The following is a 19,650-nucleotide window of genomic DNA, read 5'->3' on the forward strand; positions in this document are numbered from 1 at the left end:
TTCTTTTACATAAGCTGGAGAGTCTAAAACTGATATCAGACTTAGGAGGTTCAGGAGCCATTAGTGATCAACATTACCCAAAAAAGCCACAGTAGAGTGAATTCATTGTTACTGCAAGTTAATAACTTAATTGGTTAATAACAATAAAAGCATCCTGATTGGTTAATAATTAAATTACATCATGTTTTAATATCAGGTGCCGCATAGAGCCCCAGGAGACCCATTCATGAACTACTTACAGCCTGAGTATCACTGTTCTATAACATTTAGGGATTAAGGACCTGATTCTATAAAATACAATTTTGATTAAAGTCACTAGAAGCTGCGGGTATTCAGCACTGCACAGGGTAAGGCCAGCCTATGTCTGAAAAGGATTCTCAGGAGTAAGATGACCTGAAATGCAAACCTATAATTTACGATTTGGAAAAATAAATTAAGCAGGGAAAATGTCATTTTGTGACTGTTTTGCCAGTGTTTTTACTTTGGTCTCCATTGCACCTGTAGATCTGAACAGAAAATTATTTATTAAACTGAATAGTGCCTTTCCATGTTTTATCTGGCACAGAAATGTGCCAAAATATTCCCCAAGTAGATTAGTTGTGATAACAGAGACAACAGGACTTCTGCTTCCTGATGATTTTAGATATTTGTGTTTAGGGCTGCCAAATTAAATACAGAGAGAGAAGATGGGTGAGTTAATATCTTTGATTGGACCAACTTCTGTTGGTGAAAGAGACAAGCTTTCAAGCCACACAGAGCTCTTCTTCAGGTCTGGGACAGGCACTTCCAGCATCACAGCACAATGCTAGGTGGGACAGATTGTTTAGCATAGGTAGTGAGCACATATTATAAGAAACTATTCAAGGTAGAGTGTCTCATTAACACCTCTGCAATCATAGGACAAAAAGAGGGGCCTACACACTACACACAGATTACTGGTATGTACCTGCTTTTTAGAAGAAGAAATATGTGTACATCTCACTGTGGCTAACACTGAGAGATGACATTGCTATCCACAAAGGGAGTGTATGGAGCTATACACATAAACAATATAATAAAAATTAGGATCTAAATTACAGAAACACTGTTTTAATTTATGACCTAAATCACAGCCCTAATCTTTAAAGTATTTTTTAAATACCCACACTTGAAGCATAATCCATATCCTCTGGCAGATTTGGGGATTGTTTTTAATTTAATGGGAAAGCATTTGTTCATTTGGTGCCTGATTCTGCAAACACATACTCACAAATAGTCCCTTTGACTTCCTTGGACGATGAGATGTTCAACAACTTGGACAAGAGGCAAACACCATCACTCAGGATTGGGCCCTTAGGCTGCATATACTTTGCAAACATAGAAGAGTATAAATATACAATTCTTTTTCCAAAAAAAAAAAAAAAGCAACATTTTGTTACCTTGTAAAATGAGCTTTGTTTTACCAAATCTATCTGTCCATCTATCCCATGTCCAACACAGACCGTGAACCTCTGGAATGATGACAACATCCAATCCTGCTGTATGCCTAAGGAATTCCATTGAAGCCAGTGGCCTGTTTCTGTTGTCATGATCTCATGCACACCCATGGAAATCAGAAGTGACATGTCTGAAGTCAATGGGTTTACATGTATAACACACCTATGTAAGTGAGATCAGAAACAGGCCCGAAGAAGTTGCACTGATTCACATTATGTCTGAATTTGGGCCCAAAGCATTAGTGAGCCATATGAACAGATTGCCATTCAAATCGTCACTAAGCAATAGAGATCTTTCATAGATCACTCTACATTTTTCTTAATAATAACAGAACTTTGTTATTGTTTTTTGTATGACAGTGGCATCTAGGAGTCCCAAACCCACTATACTAGATTGTCATTGTAAGGTCTTTGGGGCGAGGACCATCTTTTAGTCCTCGCCCCAAAGACCTTACAATGACAATCTAAAAGAGAAGACAAACAGAAATAGACCCACAATTAAATTCTGCTCTCACACTGGTGTAAATCAGGAGTAACTCCACTGAACTCAATGGAATTACACAAGCACAAAACCCAGAATAAGCGAGATCAGAATCAGGCGCTTTAAACTGTAGTGGTGACCTAATTGAGGTAGTAATAAGTGAATGGTGAGTCTAGAAAGAAGTTACAGGGCTACTAGCTGTCGAATAAGAACCTCCCTGAAGATTCCTTGGAGGTTTCTCAAAATCTCAGTCCACGCAGTTCCTTTCCAGTAACAGTTGCTTATATTGCCATATCTACACATTAACATTTGAAGCTCATTGTGTCTGAAACCAAAACGCATGTACTTGAGAAATACTCCAAATCATTCCCATCAGCAGCTGGCAACGACTGTACAAAACTAGCTAAACCAGTTATTGTGCAAACGGAACTGCCAAGTATTTATTTTGAGAGACCTGTTTCCCCATATGAGAATAACATATCAGTGCCGGACCTTTATTGATATCGAATGACTTCCAAATATGCAACAGACACCACACACGGAATAAAGAAAATAAACGTACAGAAATAAGACAGTTGTGATGATTTGGGAAAGCTGCCTACGGACAACTTGTGAATTCTGAAAAATTGTGAATTCTGCATTATAAAAATTATTGAATGGTGGAATGCCTCAGCGGATGGGGAGTCAGCCATTTGCTGCCAGGACTGTGTGTGTGTGACAACAGTTAAGCAACATAAGGACCCCGAAAGATGGTGAGCACCTTTGATGCCCATAGAAGTAAATGGAAGTAGAGAGTGCACAGCACCTCACTGGATCAGTCCCATAGATCTCGATTTTCAGAAGTGCTGAAGCATCCACAGATATCAAACTTCCGCTACAATTGTGGGTGCTCGGTGCTTCTGACAAATCAGGCACATAGTGTTCATTCTCAAAATTGCCAGGCCATGGGCCTGCATCCAATTCTCCTTATGTTTACAGTGACACCTACTGACTGCAACCAGATCACAGATAGAAGGTGGGCAAGGTCATCTCTTTTACTGGACCCCCTTCTGTTGGTGAAAGAGAGAAGCTTTCGAGCTCCACAAAGCACTTCTTTCCCAGACCTGAACAAGAGCTCCGTGAAGCTTGAAAGTTCGTCTCTTTCACCAACAGAAGTGAGTCCAATAAAGCAGCAGTCCTCAACCAGGGATACGCAGAGGTCTTCCAGGGGGTACATCAACTCATCGAGATAGTTGCCTAGTTTTACAACAAGCTACATAAAAAACACTAGCAAAGCCGGTATAAACAAAAATTTCATACGACGGCTTGTTCATACTGTTCCATATACTATATACTGACCTGTAAGTACAAGTTTTATATTCCAATTGATTTATTTTATAATTACAAGGTAAAAATGAGAAAGTAAGCAATTTTTCAGTAACAGTGTGCTGTGACACTTTTAGAATCATAAAATCATAGAATATCAGGGTTGGAAGGGACCTCAGGTGATCTAGTCCAACCCCCTGGTCAAAGCAGGACCAACCCCAACTACTGGTGTACATGAGAACATACACATTTTGTATTTGTATGTCTGATTAGGTAAGCAAGTCGTTTTTAAGTGAGGTGAAACTTGGGGGTAGACAAGACAAATCAGACTCCTGAAAGGGGAACAGTAGTCTGGAAAGGTTGAGAGTCAGTGCAATAAAAGATATTACCTCAACCACCTTTCCTCTCTCATATCCTGGGATCACCACTGCAAACTCCAGATTATAGAGATACTCCAGGCTGCTTTGCTTTGGAAAATTCTTTCTAGAAAGAAGTATTAGATCCACTAACGCTATTATGTAAAACTTTACGTGCACGTGCGCGCACACACACACACAAATTCTGATTTGTGACCCGTTCAGTGCACTGGATCCTGGCAGATGAGTAGCTAAGGCTTGGACTGACTTGGTATCCTTTTACCTAGGCAAAAAAGCATTGTGTACACATGATAAATTGTGCAGGCTATTGTTTGTTGTTGGACTCAGAGCAGTCCGAGAACCTAGATTTCAGTAACATCACTGAACAATGTGTCTTCTGGGTTAGAAGTACTGCCCTTGACTCTTGTATGTGAGAGTGGCTGTTCTTTTTAAATGTGAGACAGTTGTTTCATTATACTATACCTGCTTGGATATCATTTGTACCCTGTGACGTCGAAACCTTAAACCAAATCTGAGACCTTGTTGTAAGTCTAGGGAGAAGTGAATTTCGAATCGCACAATAGTTTGGACCTTCTGACCATTCCTTTATCAAAAGAGCTCAGTAATACAGCCGTACATAAATGACTAACATGCAGGGGTGACTCTAGGTATTTTGTAACCCCAAGAACAGCAGGCAGGCTGCCTTCAGGGGCATGCCTGCGGGAGGTCCTCCGGTTCCACGGCTTTGGCATACCCGCCGCTGAATTGCCGCCGAAACCACAGGACCGGTGGACCTCCTGCAGGCAAGCCACCGAAGGCAGCCTGCCTACCCCGCTCACAGCGACTGGCAGGGTGCCCCCTGTGGCTTGCCGCCCCAGGCACATGCTTGGCGTGGTGGTGCCTGGAGCCACCCCTGCTAACATGGCAATGGTTTAGCAGTTTGCTTCAGCCTTGCCTGTGGGAGTTTGTAACACCTATTACACATGTAATCTCTGCTTATCACATATCTACTATAACTTCCTATTAATACCAGAGAAACCAACTCTCTTCTCTTTTCCTATACACAAGCTCCATTTCTGCTTCCTAAGATGTTACCCAAGTTACTAGATGCAATGTCTATGAGTTTGACTTCCCCACAATCCATTTGATTAAGATCATTTATGATGGTTTATCTAGCTAATTGCTAAGGGTGCATTCCCAGGTAGAGTATGTTGCAGGTTTTGTTTTTAGTGTTTTCAGCTGGCTTTCAGGCTCCCATTTTGAATGCTAGAGAGTAATGGATGGAGAAAGACAAGAAGATAAGAGGCCTTTTTCCTGCTTTCAGGGGAAGAAAAACTCCATCAATTTATTTTCCAGAATCTCAGTTTGTATCAGAAGACAATGATCTGGCTCTTTTTAAATAAAATTATGTTGATGTTGATCACAGTTCTCTGAAAAAATACACATGACATGACATCAGCACAATAGTGCCTAGGCCCCCAATCCCTACCCAGACCCTACTGATTTCATTGAAGTTATGCCAGGAATTAATCAGGCCACAGAAAAGACCAAGGACAGGAATTTCCAAATGTATAATAAAGCTCATTTTTATTCTAATGTTGAGTTAAATATCTCTCAAGTCATCTACCCTTTTGTCAACCTCAAAACACTCCAGCATCCAGAACCAACGATCAACTGAATTATTAGAAATATTTTGAACAACTTTTTTTGCCTAAAAACGGATTGCAGATAACAGATCATTTTGAGATTCCAAGCAGGCTATTTACAGGACTTTTTTAGTGAAAGACAAAAATCAGTCACGCAGGGTTTAAATATTTCTGATGCTATAATAGTGAGGGTCCTATACGTTCTTGGACAGATGGATGGATGGAAATTATTTCTGGGTTTTTAAGTCAATACATAAAACTAGTAGCCTGTCTTTAGCAATGAAACAGAACAAATAATAAGCATGGGCTGATTACATTTTAGGGCAAGGTTTCTATAAAATATTCCATGCTATTTCCTGCTTAATCTTATTTAGCATCATAAACATTGCACGGTACTTCTATCCTGATCCTGCAGTCCTTACTCAGGAAAACTCTCAGGTGGCAACTCAGTAAAGCATTTTTCCCATGCCTAACTTTAAACACGAGTAGTCCATTGAAGTCAGTGGGATTGTTCAGTTGTTTAAAGTTAGTCACCTTTTTAAAAAGAACAGGAGTACTTGTGGCACTTTAGAGACTAACAAAATTATTTGAGCATAAGCTTTCGTGGGCTATAGCCCACTTCATCAGATACATGCAGTGGAAAATACAGTAGGAAGATAGATAGATAGATATACACACAGAGAAAATGAAACAATGGGTGTTACCATACACACTCTAACGAGAGTGATCAGTTAAGGTGAGCTATAACCAGCAGGAAAGCAAATGCTTTTTGTAGTGGTAATCAAAATGCTCCATTTGCAGCAGTTGACAAAAAGTTCACCTCCTTAAGTATCTTTCTGAATTATGGACTGGAGGATCAGGTCCTCTAAATCTGAATACGATCATTGTTCTCACCTGGATTTTTAAAAGTTTTTAATAGTGTAGGGCCTGGTTCTCATTTACACTAATCACCACTTCACACCACCTTGGCAATGTAAAAGGGGTGAGAACCAACTCCAATCTCCTCCACTTTGCTACATTTCCATTCATTTTAAAGCCCCTTTGCACTTCCAATGCTGTGCAAAGGGGTCTTGATGTACATGTGAACCTGGCCTGAACTGTGTGTAAATAAATAAATAAATAAATCTGTGAATTTTGAGTTGCTGGGCTGACGACTTCTGCTATCGACGCACTCTGTTCATCCACACACCCAAAGCTGCACAGCCTGCGACACTGCAAGCTTCTCTTACTCTGCCCCCAGAAATGTCGCTTTATCCTTCTGGGGCTCAACAATTTCTTGTTTGAGTGAACTGTCTGCTTTCCAATCTTATTTAAATGTCAGACAAGACAGTCAAATGATAACACCTTGATCTCTTCCTGTATTCCACATTAACCATGGCACAGACACCCCGAGCTGTTACTTGTCACATTGTCATTGTTGTGCAATTGGAGTCAAAACGTTCAATAACAGCAACACAAACATTATGGAGAAAGAAGCTAATGAAACTACACCAAGTTACCCCAGCTGAGAATGTGGTGTGGAGCCTTCGTTGTAGACTAGATTTGATGTTGGCCTTTGTGATCAAATCTTCAGAATTACAGTTATAAAAGAGCACAGCTCAGAAAGGATTTTGCTCAGTTCATGTATCGGACACATGTGAGGAGCCCAAGACCATGAATTTTCCACGGGATCCTGAGCCATGGATTTGAAGGGTGGAGACACCCAGGAAACAAAACACTTCTTTGGGGTGGTCCAGTGAGGAGGAATAGGAGGAAACAGGTCACAAGAAAATGTAATCTGGACAAAAGGAAAAGTTTCCTGATTGCAAGGTCCACCAGTAGGCTCTTCCCCAAGGCAATGGGTTATGCAACCCTTACACACGCTGGTGAGCATTTACTTACACGAGCAGGCCTACTGAAGCCAAGGGATTGTGCAATCCAGCCCCAAGCAAGCGGTGGAAGCCCTTTGCCTGAGTCATTTAAAACAGGCTTCACCAAGTATTAGGGACTGTGCATTCGCAAAGGCTGGGGGAGTGGAAAAGGTGGGCTAATGGGCTTTTCCATCTCCGGTTTCTGTGACTCTGTGGCATGTTTGTGAGAGGCATGGGTCTGCTTGCTGAAGAAAGTGACAGCAATGTGATTGCAACTGTTCTGTCATTGCAGGATATGGACCTCAGAGAGCTGTGGATGTCCTTCCCCCAACGTCCTTCCCCCTACCCCTAACTGGCTCTCTGCAGTCCAAGCTTCCTTCTTCTGCGATGGGTAGATGCCCCATCCAGGCTCTGACAGGCACATCTGTAGTGTAAGGTCAATGTGAACTGACAATGACTAAGACAGTGAGTGAAGTCTGTATATATCTGCTGTGCTGTGTGTGGAGTAAAATGGAGAGTGGCACTGAGCAGTAGCTGTGTCCGTTTTGAGAGATCTTGGCCCTGTATTGGCCCTCAGTGTCCAACAACTGACGAGATGATGGGATTTATCACACCGGTAATAATAGGAAAACCAGAGACCAAGGAGATGAAGTCCCAGCAGGCGGAAAGAGCTCCTAGGAAGGAGTTTCAAAAGCTATCACACGTTCTCTTGCTGAAACATGGTGGTTGGTTGTTTTCTAAACACCCTGAAAGCAAGTTGCGGGCCAAATCTACTGATGGAGTAAATAGCTGCAACTCTTGACTTCAGTGGATTGATGCCTGGTTACACCAGCAATGAATTTGGCTCTATGTGGAACTGACAGCATGCCTGTCATTCCAGTGCAGCCCTACCACAAAACAAGCTAGGATCATAAAGTGATCCATCGGCAAAGCAGAACACTCACCCTTCTTGTGTGCAATTGTGCTAAAAGTTTCACAGGAAAAGGTTCAGCCCAACTCAGTAACATTAAGAAATTCACTTCCATAGGATCTTACATCGGAGGATCTCAAAGCACCCTCAAACGTTAATAAGTGAAACCAGTCGATACCCCTGATAGATGGTTACACTGACGCATGGGGAGATCAAGTGATTTGCCTGGATTCACATTATGAGTCAGTGGCAAAGTTGGGAGTAGAACCCAGGAGTCCTGATTGCAATCCTCAGCTCTAACCACTAGATAACATTGCTTGACATAGCATGTTTTGGAAATTGGCATTCAGTTTGCTCTCCACCCTAGCCATAAACATCAAAGCTATTCTCATTGAAAGATGAATGCAGAGACCTTCATCCAACAGCAATAGCATCTCTGTGGAATTAGCTGTCCTTTTTCATCTGTTCATCCATCTGTTGCTGCTGGTACCATCGGCATTGTAGGGAAGTGGGTAATTGGGTGTTGGGGAGTTGATCCGGTGATTCTCCCTGCTTCCAAGCTGCTGTTCTCTCTGTTTCTCTTCCTGCTCAGTGATTAAGCGCTGCAGCTCTTCTTGGTCATTAAATGGGTTCTTGCCATACTCTTGTCGAACCCAGGCTCGGTACTGCCAAAAGAAAACCAAAATGAGTTGTGAAGGCCACTGATAAGGTGCACAATGCCTCTGCTTATCATTAGCCGTATACCAGAACCTGCAGATAAAGATCCAGATACAAGAGGCAACCAGAATTATTGGGATGTAGAATGAAATCCTAAATTGTCCCATTGCACACTGCAATTGCAATTATAGTGAATCTTTGCTTTCTATGAAATTCTGTAAAAAAAGCTTATAGGAGGGTTCCTCACCATGCTGCTGTATGTCCATCATCATACAGCATTTAAAGGGCCCAGTTTGCAGAATTTTGCACCTACTATTGTGCACCTAATTTGTGTCTGCAGTTGCTGCATGTACATGTGCAAACTATTAACTGCACTTATTTGCACCTGCAGTTATCCAGTTTGTGCACACAGTGATGGTGATTGCACTTACTAGTTAGGTGTGCAATTGTGCATGCACTTTTGGACATGCACAATTGTGGAACTAGGGCCCATAATGATTAGATACTAAACTTGTAGTTAAGTTAATGAGGGAAGCCACAACCCCTTTTCTTTTCTTCTGTAGCATCCTTCATATAAACTGTATCCCTAAGCATTTTAAGCACTGATGAACAATGGACAGGCTGTGATAGAAAAACAAAAAACATGGAGGCTCCTTGTTGTTTTTGTGGATACAGACTAACACTACCTCTCTGGGCTGTGATATAAATTGCAGGAAGCAATAGTGCAAAAATTTAGCATGGGGAATAAATTCAAGCCTTCATTCCCAAGGCCATACACAGTGGAAAACATGAAGAAGAAGAGAGATGTTGTCAGAAGAGAGGTGAAAGAAGATTATGAGCAAGCAAGGTGGGAAGGATACAGGGAGGCTGACACAAGCTGTGGGAGCTACAGAGGAGAAGGTTCTTAAGCCAACAGTGGTTCCATTAGGAGCAGAGATGTATATTCCATGTCTCAGAAGCTGTTTCCCACCCCTAGTGCTATACAGGCAAAGAGTGGCAAGACAAATGTTCTCAAGTTCTTGTGCAGAGTGTGATGTCCGGCTTGGTAAACATAAAGGTGACACCATTGGAAAATGTAACCGCAGTCACTCGCATTCCTGTTTCCACTTTATGTCATGACAATGCAATGGGGTTATTTACTTCTTGTTGCCAAGAAGTTACCCCGGTTCCTAGTGCAGCCGAATTACCATAAACAAACACCTCACATTCTTATTTGATGGTGACTTCGGGGACAACCCGCGTCACTGCAGTGGGTCACCAACACAAGTCAGTTCTTGCCTGTCGTACTATTTTGTTTTGCACCATATTTGTTCACTCTGATTTCTCATCAGGGTCTCCAGTTCCTGCTAATGTCTATGGTCAGCTGGGTTTGGGCTGAGATCAAAATATGAAATATTGCTAATATGAATCTTTGTGACACACACCCCTCACCCCTCCCAATGTGCTGCAACATGAAGCAGTCAGAAAGAGCCCTATGCTCTGGGAGTCCACCCCTGAGGGCACCGATAGGAGGAAGAGGCCAGTTTAGGGTTCTGCAAGGTCAGCAAACTTTATGGTCATCTGTCCACTTAGAGGGGTTCTTGCACTTTCCTCTGAAACAGCTGGTGCTGGCCACAGTCAGAGACAGGATAATGGACTAGATAGAGCATTGGTCTGTATGGCTCTGTCAGGCAGGAATGGCTATTCCTGCGTTCCCCATAGACTCTAATAAACTCCTCAGGCTCCAACCTGTTCAAGGCAGGGACTGCCTCTTTGCACAGTGCCCAGGCCTCCAGATCAGGGGTGGGCAAACTACGGCCCAGGGGCCGCATCCAGCCCTTCAGACGTTTTAATCAGGCCCTCGAGCTCCTGCTAGGGAGTGGGGTCAGAGGCTCACCCCGCTCCGCACGTGCCGGAGCTCCGCACAGCTCCCACAGCTCCCATTGGCTGGAAACTGCGGCCAATGGGAGCTGCAGAGGCAGTGCCTATGGATGGGGCAGCGCACAGCACTGCCTGGCCATACCTCTGCATAGGAATCAGAGGGGGGACATGCCGTTGCTTTCGGGAGCTGCTTGAGGTAAGCGCCGCCCAGAACCTGCCCTTCTGACCCCTTCCCGCATCCCAGCCCTGATCCCCATCCTGCCTTCTTAACCCCTCGGTCCCAGCCCAGAGCCTCCTACTGCACCCCAGAGCCTGCACCCCCAGCTGGAGCTCTCACCCTCCAAACACACCTCAGCCCCCTGCCCTAGCCCGAAGCCCCCTTCCATACCCTGAACTTCTCATTTCTGGCCCCACCCCAGTGACAGAGCAGGAAGCGGGGTGGATTTGACCTGGGAATGTTGCAAGGGAGTTACATTGGTGATGGGGGACTTCCCTTAAAAGGAAGCTACCTGAGCTGTAACCTGAGCCAGGAGGGGGTTTGGGAGAAGTGACACCTTCTGGCTGGTAGACTGAACAAAGGAGAGGAGAAGCTGGGGGGAGGGGGAAGAGAGCTGCTGGAGGAGGTTTTATGGTCAGTCTTGGGCTGAGGGGTGCAACACAGGGAACCCCAAGCTGGGGTCTAAGCTCCCTAAACCCCCAGAAGGACTTGATTGAGGGGTTCTGGTTGTACCTACACGCTTGAGACTGTGTTCTTGTCATCTAATAAAGCTTCTGTTTTACTGGCTGGCTAAGAGTCCTGGTAAATCTCAGGAAGAAGGGTGCAGGGCCCTGACTTCCCCACACTCCGTGACACCCACACCCCCAGCCATAGCCCTCACCCCTTCCCACACCCCAGCCCCCAATTTCGTGAACATTCATGACCTGCCATACAATTTCCATACCCAGATATGGCCCTCAGGACAAAAAGTTTGCTGACCTCTGCTCTAGATGCTACCACAGTACGAATAATCATCCTACATTTTTGTAGCATTCTAGTTGCTTCAGCAAAAAATGTGGAATCAGGACTGCGAGCACCTGGGAAGAGCCATAGCCGTGAGAGCCACTCCTTGGCAGCATTCATCTGGCTGTGACCATGGGAACCCCTTGCTAGGTGTCCTTTCTGCTCTCTGAAGCAATGAGGGTTGTCACCAAGCTGAGCCCTCCCTGATAGCACAAGCTTTTGAGTGGGTGGTGGCTTCCACTGAAATCCGGGGGCTTTCCAGTGGGGATTTTTGCAATTCCTGATCTAATCACTTACCAGGCCTGCAGGCTGCAGAACCCACTGTATCAAATGTGCGCTCAGAGCCTTGAATCAGGAAGACATTCAACATTTTGTTAAGGGTGGAGACATTGCTATATTGGCCGTAGGCCAGAAGGCAAGGCTTAATTTCCTTGCTAGAAAACAACTCATGGGAACTGGCCTCCCAAAATGTGAACAAGCAGGATATCCTGCCTGCTTATTCAGTGCAAAGAGAACACTGCCCTGAAATAATATGGACTCCATTCTCCTCTTTGCACTGCCATTCTGTTAATCCTGATCTACTCCACTGTGAGAGAAGAATCAGGCCTGATGTCCTTGGCACAAGCTTTTCTGCACCGAGGTTTCCATGGGTCCTGGTGACACTAGATCTTGGAAAGAGTCTAGTTATACATCCAGTTCAGGTCAGGTCACCATGAGTTCACACTACACATGGCTTATCTGACATGGCAATCTGCACATTTCACTAACAGCAGGACAGGTCGATGGGTCACTGGAGGACTAGAGAGGGGGATAGGACAATGCATTGCAAGAAGACCAGCATTAACAGACAGCACGGCTGCTTCCTGCCAAGAGGAAGCTCCCAGAAAGAAATCTTCACTTGCCAGAAGCCATCTCTGCCTTAAACTTAGCTCTGAAACAGTGCCAGTGTTAACCCTTTGATGGCCTAGTCCCTGTGAGATGCTGAGCGCTCACAGCTCCCCTTGGCTAGGACTGGGGATGGGGGTGCTCAGCATCGCCGAGGCCAGGGCCTGAGTTTGCAGAGCAGGTCGCTGCTGGGCGTACCCAGCTGTTTTTGGCAGCGACTGTTGTGCATGTTACAGCAGCATGTTCCTAGTCTCTCATTGTGCGGCTCACCTACCAGAGGTACATTTCCAGTCACTGCTCCTGGGTAAATAATCTGGGGCAGGGAAGGGGTATGCCACCACCATGCAGCAGCCTGACAGCCCAAGTTTCCACCCTGGCTCGAGGGTACCCAGCCTCTGAGCTGTCTCTGACTTCCCAACAGGGGAAAGCGAGGGGCAGCATGACTGACCTTTGTAGCTGCTGCCAAGTATTTGTTTATCAAGTCAGATATAGGTGTGGTTCAAAAGCAATTCCTCCAGCAAGAGCCAGTCTTCCCCTCACATCTCACAGCTGGACCTTGCTTCAGGACCAAATTTATCTCCATCACCTGATGCAACTGGGTCTGTCCCACTGAACGTGTGATGGGTGGCACATCCCAGAGCAACTGCCAGGGGCCTTCTCCAGTCTGGGGCTCCTTGGGCCAGTGGGAACTCTGCTGTGTCATGAAGCTTTGTGGTGCAGAAGGGAAATCAAAGGATTTACAAATATTTCCTGCACACCCTGGTGCACAGATCAACATCAGCACCTGCCTGGGAACTGGCCACTCATCTGTTACTGCAGTCAGAGGACAAGGCACCATGTGTCTAAAAGACAAGGGGGACCCATAGGATGAGAGGTAGTGTAATGCAGTGGGATATGTCTACACCACAAAATCAAGGAGTGATTGCAGCATGGGTAAGCGTACCCATGGCAGCTCTTATCTAGCTAGCACAGGTAACAATAATAGGAAAGACGCAGCAGCACAGGCTCCAACCTTGCCATTGTTTTGGGGTCTTCAAGGCCCAACTTCTGGAGTCATGTGATTAATTGAGACTCTCCGCATTCTTTTTTGAAATACTTCTAGCTTTCGTGTTTGCAGAGAAAAGCTTGAAAAATGTGACCTGAGCTGGGGTGCTGGAACAATTTCATAATGTGGGAGTGCTGAGAGCCATTGAACCAAACTGTAAACCCTGTATAGAATGGAAACCACTGCAAGCCAGGGGGTGCAGCAGCACCCCCACATCCCTAGTTCCAGCACCTATGGCATCCAAGTGTGACCAAAGGACTCAAAAAAGCCACAGAACAGAAATGCAAAACAGATTTTTTTTCTAATCTTATGATTTTTGAGGTGGGGCTGACCCCTGATTTTTGAACACTTGTGATTTAGTTCAGCGGAGCCTACATCACAGCAGTGTCCTGATGGCCCTCTCTTTTAGGACTCCATCCAGCCTTGCTGAGTGCCTGATGTCCGGGCGAGCTCTGTTCACTGGGGGGAAGCCCCAGAGGGAATCTCCAGGGTGTGGCATATTTTGTAATTTATTTGACATTTTTCTGGAGAAGTTTCTAAAGGCTGGTGACTGTCAGGCTGCTGCTTATCATGTGACACAACAGTCCACCCCCATGGGATTTTGCTCAGAAGGGCCTGACCTAAGCTCACCCATCAAAACAACAGGCCCAGGAAGGAAGTAACAGAGCACCGAGCCACACAGCCCAGGACTCAATGGGAAGCTGTTGATATTCTGAGCTGTGTCACATGCTGGCTCCTTTGGACAAGATTAAAAAATCGCCTCGAGACCCTGGGCTTGGACTGTAACAGAGTACGCCCTAGCTACAACCTGTCACAAAACTAAGGACCGTCACGTGAAGCATCTTGGTGATGCTGGCAGGATGCATTTTGCCTGAGTGGGAGTGAGGCAGGCCGAATGGCGCCGGGGCCGCTGAGGGGAGCATGCATGGAAGTGACACACCAAGAGGTGCACCATGCACTGCTGGCCTGCAGGCGCTAGCAGATGTTCGAGGAGGAGTAATATTGGTTACCTGATCCCAGCCCTTTCCTGCCAGGTCCTGACTCCTCTGAGGGTAAGGTGCTACTGCCAGAGTTAGCCAACCTCACTCCTCTTTGCACTGAGTTGGCTGCAGATCCTCAGCCTCTGCCTTTAAAGAGCTGCATTCCAGCTGAGGAGCGCAAAGTGGTTCCAGGTGCAGAAGAACTATGCAGACGTCATCATCTTTACTCATGACATCTCCTCTTCGGACTTCTAGGATTTGTTTAACTTAATCTAACGCGAGCCAAAAGGAATCCTTCTCTTCGATCGGACCGGGCCGGGCTCAGCCAGTGATCATGTTTTCCTTTGCCTGATCCTCTGCTTTGTTTATTGGAGGTTGGGTTTCTTAAATAACATTTATGTCCTTTAGCTGCTGAACATGGGAGATTGCTGTCAAATGAAGCCCTGCTTAGACACACACACTATCCAAGCATCACTATCCTGACCTGCAATTACCTCACCTCTCCCCACTTTTCTAATTCTGGGTGGCTGCTGCTGCTCAGGCCCCAGCCACCACTCATCATCCATCCTGGACTACTCAGCAGTGTCTTCTTTTCGCCAGCCAGCCTCACCAGAGTTCATCAGACAATTACAGTTCCAAAGTTTCACCCACAAAATTTTTTGGTACTTATTTTTGCATGCATGCATAAAACAAACAAAGTCGCCAAATAACAAGAAACAGGCCCAACCCTCAACTTGTGTAAGCATTTGGTATTTTTGCATGATCAGTTACCTATTTTAACAGATGTGTCTGTGACTTTTGCTGACACAGACAAGGGACCCCCTGCAAATTTGGTTCTTCATTTATTTTGGAGGCCGAGACATAATGATATTGCAACTTACTCTCACCACATCCCATCACGCGCCACCAATGCATCACACCAGTAAAATGGGGACATCTGAGGGTCATAGCCTACAATTGTTTTGTCCCATAGGTAAATGCCAGCCCACAAGCAAAGAGAGGAAAGGATGTACCTCCTTGAGCAGAGTCCTCTCGTACTCCTGCAGCTGCTGCTGGAAACCAAAGTTGGGACTGACATAGGAACGGACGTCCCTGGTGGCAGCCAGACACTCCTCCCAGCTGAGGTTGGTCACCGTCATAAGGTAAACCACCAGGATGGTGGCGCTGCGGGAAACTCCAGCCAGGCTGCCATAGCAGGAGGATTGAAAACAAGAAGAGCACACGGTGACATGGTGCACTCAGGAGGTGGGAGAGCCCCATGCAGGTGAACAGGAGGAGCAACCCCAATTCAGCTGCCTGGCTAGAAGTACGTCCTGCATGGAGTGCATCGGTCAGCCCTGCACCAACACCCTGTGAACGATACAAAGTGTGTGTGGAAAGCCAGTCCCCTGTTTCAGAGGGGGCCTGGATAGCCTAATTCTGGCAATCAATTCATCTTTGATTATTAGCAGGTAAATATGCCCAATGGTCTGTGAAGGGATGTTAGATGGGGTGGGATCTGAGTTATTACAGAGAATTCTTTCCTGGGTGCTGCTTGGTGAATCTTGCCCACATACTTAGGGTTTAACTGATCGCCATATTTGGGGTCAGGAAGGAATTTTCCTCCAGGGCAGATTGGCAGAAGCCCTGGAGGTTTTTCACCTTTCTCTGCAGCATTGGGCACAGGTCACTTGCTGGAGGATTCTCTGCAGCTTGAGGTCTTCAAACCACAATTTGAGGACTTCAGTAACTCAGACATAGGTTAGGGGTTTGTTACAGGAGTGAGTGGGTGAGATTCTGTGGCCTGCATTGTGCAGGAGGTCAGACTAGATGATCATAATGGTCCCTTCTGACCTTAAAGTCTATGAGTCTATGAAAATGCTTTTCCTCTCAAGAGCTATCGTTAATCCAGTGGATAGGAAACTGCACTGGGACTCAGAAGATATAGATTCTGTTCCGAGCTCTACCGCTGATCTGCTGGGGGACCTTGGGCAAGAGACTTCCAATCTCTAGGCATCTATTTCCCTTCCCATCACTAATCTGTCTTGTCTATTTAGACCACAAGCTCTTCAAGGCAGGGCCTGTCTCTCTGTTTGTGCCCATGCAGAACTCAGCACAATGGGACCCTGGTCCCAGTCAGGGCAGGGCCTCTCTCTCCTTGTGTATCTGTGCAACACCTTCACAATGAGGCCCTGGTTTCACTGGGGCCTTTGGGTGCTGCTGTAGTACTAAGAGAGTTTTGATAACAATGAAAAACACAGTGAATATAAGCAAAGGGGGCAACTGACATCAACACTGACCAGTGAATGAGGCAGCCTCCCCCATGGAGCCGGCATTCATGAATGAACCTGATGCTCTCCTTAAAATGCTGGATCCTAGGAGAGAAAACAAGCAGCAAGATTAGGCAGAGGTCACCCATTTTATGGAGCATGTTGTTCTGGGTCAGCCCATTTCCAGAGAAACTGCACTCTCTGGACAAGACACTGAGCTCCTTTCTACGGGGAGGTGTAATAAAGAGAGCTGCCAAGTCTCGTGCTGCTGCAGGAAGATGCTGGTTTTACAGATTATTTTTAAGCACGGCCCTGCTTGACCTGGCGACTTAGCATAGGGGCCAGGTGAGCACTGCTGCCAGCAATAATAAAAAGACTGCATCTGGATAGCCGGTTATATACCCAAAGTGATGCACAACCATTAACCAGAGACTCCCCACAGCCCGGTGAGAGAGAAGTGTCAGATTAACCCCTTTGTGCCATTAGGCAGCTGAGACTCAGAGAGCTCCACTGGTTAGCTCCCCTGCACCTCAGGGTTAGAGCCCAGGACTCCCTGGCTGCTAGTCCCCTACTCAGTACACTGGCCCGTACTCCTCCAGTAAGGAAGGATGGTCTTGGGGATGAGACACTGGTTTGGAACTCGGGCGATTGGGGCTCAGTCCCCAGCTCTGCCACAGACTTCCTGAGTGACCTTGGTCAAGTCACTTCACCTCACTATACTTCAGTTTCTCCATCTGTAAAATGGAGATAATGATACAGGTCTCTCTGTAAAGCGCTTTGAGATGTGCTGATGACAGGTGCTAGATAAGAGCTAGGTATTGTTATTATAAGGAAAAGTTTAAAAAAAATGGGCATGTGTAGTCTTGAGAAAAGAAGACCGAGGCGGGACTTGATAGTGTTCAGATCTGTTAAGGGCTGTTACAAAGAGGATGGAGACCAGTTGCTCTCCCTGTCCACTGAAGATAGGACAAGAAGTAATGGGATTAACCTACAGCAAACAATTTAGGTTAGATATCTGGAACAACTTTCTAACAATCCGGGTAGTTAGGCTCTGGAAGAGGCTTCCCAGGGAGGTTGTGGAATCCCCGTCATTGGAGGTTTTTAAGAACAAGTTGGACAAACTCCTGTCACGGAGGCTCTAGGTTTACTAGGTCCTATCTCAGCACGGGAGACTGGACTGGATGACTTCTCGAGGTCCCTTCCTGCCATTTCTATTCTTTCTCTGATTTTCTGTACAATAGGGATAATCATGATTACTGTCTCCCATCTCTTGTCTATTTCGATTGTGGGCCCTCTTGGGTGGGGACTGTTCCTCACAGAGCTCAGCTCAGTGGGGCCCAGATATCAGTTGGCATCTATAGGTATTACCCTCATACAAATTATAAGAAGAACTCCATGCAAGCCAGCGATATGTTACCAGATTTAAAGGTGGGGTGTTACGCTGATTCAGATCACAAACATCTGCCCATGCCCGGCATCGGCATCTAGGTGCCAATAAAAACGTCACTCTGCTAAATCCCATCAAACACAAAGAACATTTCAAGAACAATGGCAAGGTGCAAACCTTTGTGTTTCTTCTTCTTCTAAGTTAGTGTTTACAGTAAATGTTTCCTTGTTATTCGCTGGGCCAGACACTGCTGCTAAGCCAAGGAAGTGATGGCTGAATTCTGAAGACCTTTTCCCCATTAAAAAAACAAAGGGGCCGTTTTTTCAATCCAAAAGGGAGAGGTTACTGAGGGGCGATGATAGGTCAGGGGAGAAACTGCAAGGAAAGCCCTGGACCGGGATAGCAGGTGTGCAGCTGCCCCTCATCATTGTTTCATCAGCACCCACTCCTGCGTTCTCCATTCACATTCCAGACTAGATGTTCGTTTCTCTATCTCTTGCACTCTCTGCTCAATTCTGTGGGATAAATTCAGACCTGGTGTCGATGGGTGCAACTCTGAAGGCAGGGAGCCACTTCTGGGAGACTTGAATGGACTCTGGAAAGGTGTTTGGTCCAGGCTTCCTTGGGAGCCATAAGGATGAGCCAGGACAATGGTCAGGGGAAGATGTAGGGGAAATCCTGGAAGGTTCCTGCCCTCTGCATAAAAATACTGGGCCAGATTCTAACTTCAGTTATACCTGGAGTAACTCTATGGATGTCAATGGAGTTACTCCTGGCTTATGCCCATTTGTGCCAGAGATAAGAATCTGATCTGTTCTCTCTGCTCGTCTTGGATCTGCAGAGCTCCTGGCCATATGTGAACCATTAACAAAAGATCTAAGAAAAACAAAGCAAGCCGAGGTCTGGCAACCAGCCAGACTAGCCCTGGCCAAGGAGACATTAACCCTTTGCATGTGTGGCAGCAGAATGCTTCCTTTGTCACCATCCAAGTGAATTGGTGATTTATTAAATGAGTCCAGCATCTCTCTCTGGAACAGGACCCTTGGAGCCGAGATAAGGGCTATTGTTATTGCAGGAACAAGGTTAAGCCATCACAAGCTCCTCTCCTTCCTTCCTTCCCTACCCCCACCACACATGCTTTCTCAGACATCACCCTGACTTCCTCAGCCTTCTCCTGATAAGGGTGGGGATGTTCTCCCACAGCCTTCCTGATTTCTCAGAAGTTAAGACAAGATTCGACTGATTGTACAAAGCCACAGCAGAGCTATTCCCCAGCAACCAGGCAGGTGGCTCTTCTCTGTAGAACATCCGACTCATTCTACACTGGTACCTGAGAGCTTGTTAGTCATGTGTAACCACAGGAGTGGGAGTCCAGACTCCTAGGTTCTAGGGGATCTGACAAATCTTTTCCATCTCTAGCTTCTCTGCTAAGAAGGGATGCTGCCCACCTCCTGGAAGAACGCCTTCTAGAAACCAGCCAAAGATGGTGCCAAAGATGGTGCCAAAACCAGCAAATGCTTTAGTTGCCCAAAGCTGAGAGAGACTACTATCCTATAAAGGTTTT

At 45.8% G+C, this 19,650-nt stretch overlaps 1 protein-coding gene across 2 annotated transcripts in view; it reads right to left on the minus strand.

Annotated features, from left to right (window-relative positions):
* Positions 1-5,187: 5,187 nt before the first annotated feature.
* Positions 5,188-19,650, minus strand: part of LOC116832777 (dual specificity protein phosphatase 22-A-like) — a 48,484-nt gene continuing 34,021 nt past the window's right edge. For both annotated transcript variants that reach the window (XM_032793801.2, XM_032793800.2), the window contains exons 6-8: positions 16,730-16,804; positions 15,464-15,635; positions 5,188-8,688 (exon numbers count right to left, since the gene is read on the minus strand). In XM_032793801.2, coding sequence (XP_032649692.1) covers positions 8,482-8,688; positions 15,464-15,635; positions 16,730-16,804 — 454 coding nt within the window. In that variant the 3' untranslated portion in view covers positions 5,188-8,481. The remainder of the gene's footprint in view (positions 8,689-15,463; positions 15,636-16,729; positions 16,805-19,650) is intronic.

The sequence above is a fragment of the Chelonoidis abingdonii genome, chromosome 19 (genome assembly GCF_003597395.2).
Source record: "Chelonoidis abingdonii isolate Lonesome George chromosome 19, CheloAbing_2.0, whole genome shotgun sequence".
Classification (NCBI taxonomy): Eukaryota; Metazoa; Chordata; order Testudines; family Testudinidae; genus Chelonoidis; species Chelonoidis abingdonii.